We start from the raw sequence: 3,462 nt of genomic DNA on the forward strand, positions 1-3,462 counted from the left end.
TACTTATTATGTATAGACAAGATAGAATTAAAATGTAAGCTTTGTAGAGAGAGTTGGGGCTAGCATTTGTTGTAGAAAGGATTGTAGAGTATTACCTTTGGTGGTTGAGGCATGTGTTGAGAAGACCTGTATAATTATAGCAAAGAGGGTAGATTAGATGTAGTATGATATACAGAAGTAAAGGAAGATCAAAGTAAACTATCGGCCCAACTATTAAAAGGGGTTTAGATTTAAATGAGTTGTCATTAGACATGATTCATGATCTTTGTTGTCAAATGGAGGCCAAAGGGTAACAATATGGTGGATTTTGAATGGTTAATCGTTGTTAAGAATCCTATAACGGACAATATATTGTCTGAACATGTCTTTATTAGTTGGGACAATCCTCACCCTGCAAGCCGGTTTTGAAGGGTTGAGTTAGGCTCAACCCACATTCTTAACAATCCTGCCTGCCTATTTAGACATGGGGCCCATGGCAGTTTCAGCAGAAATGGTGATAGTTGAAACGAAAAGAAAAGATTGGGACCATATATTCACCCTATAATTCATGATCGATCATTCCTTAATCAGCCCCTCATACATACTTGCCTCTCATCATTTAGCCTCCCATCTCACCTCTCCTCTTTCACCTTCGACGACCCACCTTCTCTTAACCCTCCATTATTTGGTGAATGAACCCTAGTCTTTCTTAATTCTCTATCTCTCTCTGTTCTGTATTGTCTGTTCCTTTCCCCCCTCTCTTTCCATCCGTTTTCTTTTATTTTGTTAATCATTTTTTCATAAATATTTTATGTTATAAGACTCATGACATTATCTTCCAAGTTTGTGAATTATGTATTTTATTTTATTTATTGCAACGTGTGTATTTATTGTTTCAAAGCATCCAATATATTGCGGTAAATTTTTAACTTGCAGTCCTGAATACCACCATCTATCTATTAATTCATGTAGCAGACCTTTAATTGAAATGGGCCGTGGTTGTTATTGACGGTGATCTCTAGAAGACTAACCATGCTATGTTTTTAAGTCTATGATGCAGTGAGGGTTGATTATTGATGTACAAAATATTCTTCTATAGAAATAGTCACCGTCATTTAGTTGAGATTTACTGGTAGCTTCCTGTTTCTATGGCATAGCTTTGGAAGTCCTAAATTTACATTCTGTTTGTATGTTGGATTTTATCAAATTCTTAATAATGGAGGGAGCTATTTAATTCCTTTATTAACAGACAGTTTTGTAAACCATTCAGGTGGCTAAGGTTATAGAGGTTGCTCCTATTCGGGTATATGAGGTTGCCACATTATACTCAATGTTCAATCGAACTAAGGTAAAAATCATATCTTGCTGCACTAGTGCATTACTTTCATTTCTGCTAATTCATATTATTACAGGCCAAAACTTGTTGGGTCAACTACCTCTTTTGAATTTTCAGGTCGGCAAATATCATCTATTGGTCTGTGGAGCTACACCTTGTATGATACGTGGTTCACGAGGTATCGAAGAAGCATTATTGAAACACTTAGGAGTGAAACGAAATGGTCAGTTCACACTTATTAATTTCTCCTATTACCTATCACTGAATCTGATTTAATTCTTGATAAATTTGAACTGTATGTTTTTCTCCTAAGGGTTGGTTTCTCTTTACCTTTGATTTGCAGAAGTAACGCAAGATGGTTTCTTTTCTGTTGGTGAAATGGAATGCATGGTGAGTTTTTCTATGAACCGTATCTTGTCATAGTTTCGGCATGTTACTTATATTCAAAGTTTTAGTCTTACTTGATTTGCAGCAAAGCAATCATTGTATACTACTGATAAAGTTGCACGAGACACAAAATTGAACTTTATAGTGGTAACCATTTTGATAGCTTTTGACATCTTTGATGTTTACTATGGTGTGTATAATTTCTATATTTTGTCCTTTCAGTTCTAAGAAATTATAATGCAGCTGGCCGAGCTGGTTGGCTATAGTATTTGCCAACCAGGAAGTTTAAACCGCTGCTAAACTAAGACAAGGCACAATACCAGCTCTTGACTGCATAAGTTTTCTTGGTGCAAGATAGATTGTGCCGTACATTAAAAAAAAAAGTAATATGAAGCCATCTAAATGATCCCTTAGATATTTAGCAAAAGAAAACGGCCTTTAGGTGACATCAGTATATAACTGAGAAAGATGAGAATCACCCATCGTGATGGTTTGTAGGTGGTTTATGACTCACATTCTGTTTTTGTGTTCAGACATGATTGCAGTCTTATATGAAGTCAATGTGATGTTCTTAACTGTAGTTTGATTAGCAGCTGATGCATGATTGGAGTTGTTTGTGTTATGCAGGGATGTTGTGTGAATGCTCCAATGATTACAGTGGCTGATTACTCTAATGGATCAGAAGGATATACTTACAATTATTTTGTACGCCTTTCCTCTTTTCACTCTCTTTTTGGGGTGGGAGGGGTTTATTATTGTTCTTGTACTCCTGAAAGCATTCTTAATATGTAATATTGATGCTTGATTCCAGGAAGATGTAACCCCAGAGAAAGTAATTGAGATAGTTGAAAAGCTGAGAAAGGGCGAGAAGCCACCGGTAAGGATATTTGCTATAATTTATTTCATTTTTGTCAAAGTTTAGATTCTTGGTTTTTGTTGAGAATTTGTTGTTTCCTTTTCACTTTATTTTCCATTTTCTTAAATCAAGAAGACCATAACCTTCTCTGAATATATTATTTTTGGATTTAGCATGGCACACAAAATCCACAGCGGATTAGGAGTGGACCTGAAGGGGGGAATACTACATTGTTAGGTGAGCCCAAACCTCCTCCATGCCGTGACCTGGATGCCTGCTGATGAGTGTGTGATACATTTTGTCTTCAATAATTTTCGTATACCTTAGACAACGCTTTTGTAAAAAGCGCTGTCTAAGGGGGGGATTAGAAAGCGCTTTAGGCAAAAGCGCTGTCTAAGGGGGGGGCTTAGACAGCGCTTTTTGAAAAGCGCTGTCTAAGGTATACCTAAAAAAATTAAAATAGGAGGGTCTTAGAAAGCGCTTTTGGCCAAAGCGCTGTCTAAGGGGGTGGGGCTTAGACAGCGCTTTTCAAAAACGCTGTCTAAGGTATACCTAAAAAATTTAAAATAAGAGGGTCTTATAAAGCGCTTTTGGCCAAAGCGCTGTCTAAGGGGGGGGGGGGGGGGGGGCTTAGACAGCGCTTTTAAGATTTAAAAAAGCGCTGTCTAAACCTTTAGCAGCGGAGGTTTAGACAACGCTTTAAAGCGCTGTCTAAGGCTAAAAAAAGCGTTGTCTAAGGTCTTGTTTGTTGTAGTGTATCTATTCCAGGGACTTTATTAATCAACCATAATAAAGAGAATGCCTTTTATTATTCGATACAAGTACCAAAATGTATTGGCCTCTAGGGCTTACACCAACAATCTCCCACTAGCACTAGAGCCAATCAGGCATACCCCGTATGCCC

At 37.4% G+C, this 3,462-nt stretch overlaps 1 protein-coding gene across 1 annotated transcript; it reads left to right on the plus strand.

The window, feature by feature from the left end:
* Positions 1–1,309: 1,309 nt before the first annotated feature.
* LOC127095400 (NADH dehydrogenase [ubiquinone] flavoprotein 2, mitochondrial) lies at positions 1,310–2,870 on the plus strand. Its single transcript, XM_051034097.1, has 6 exons — positions 1,310–1,327; positions 1,433–1,538; positions 1,659–1,705; positions 2,330–2,407; positions 2,514–2,579; positions 2,732–2,870. The coding sequence occupies exons 1-6, from the start codon at positions 1,310–1,312 to the stop codon at positions 2,837–2,839; spliced, it is 423 nt and encodes a 140-aa protein (XP_050890054.1). The 3' UTR covers positions 2,840–2,870.
* The last annotated feature ends 592 nt before the right edge of the window (positions 2,871–3,462 follow it).

The sequence above is a fragment of the Lathyrus oleraceus genome, chromosome 6 (assembly GCF_024323335.1).
Source record: "Lathyrus oleraceus cultivar Zhongwan6 chromosome 6, CAAS_Psat_ZW6_1.0, whole genome shotgun sequence".
Lineage (NCBI taxonomy): Eukaryota > Viridiplantae > Streptophyta > Magnoliopsida > Fabales > Fabaceae > Lathyrus > Lathyrus oleraceus.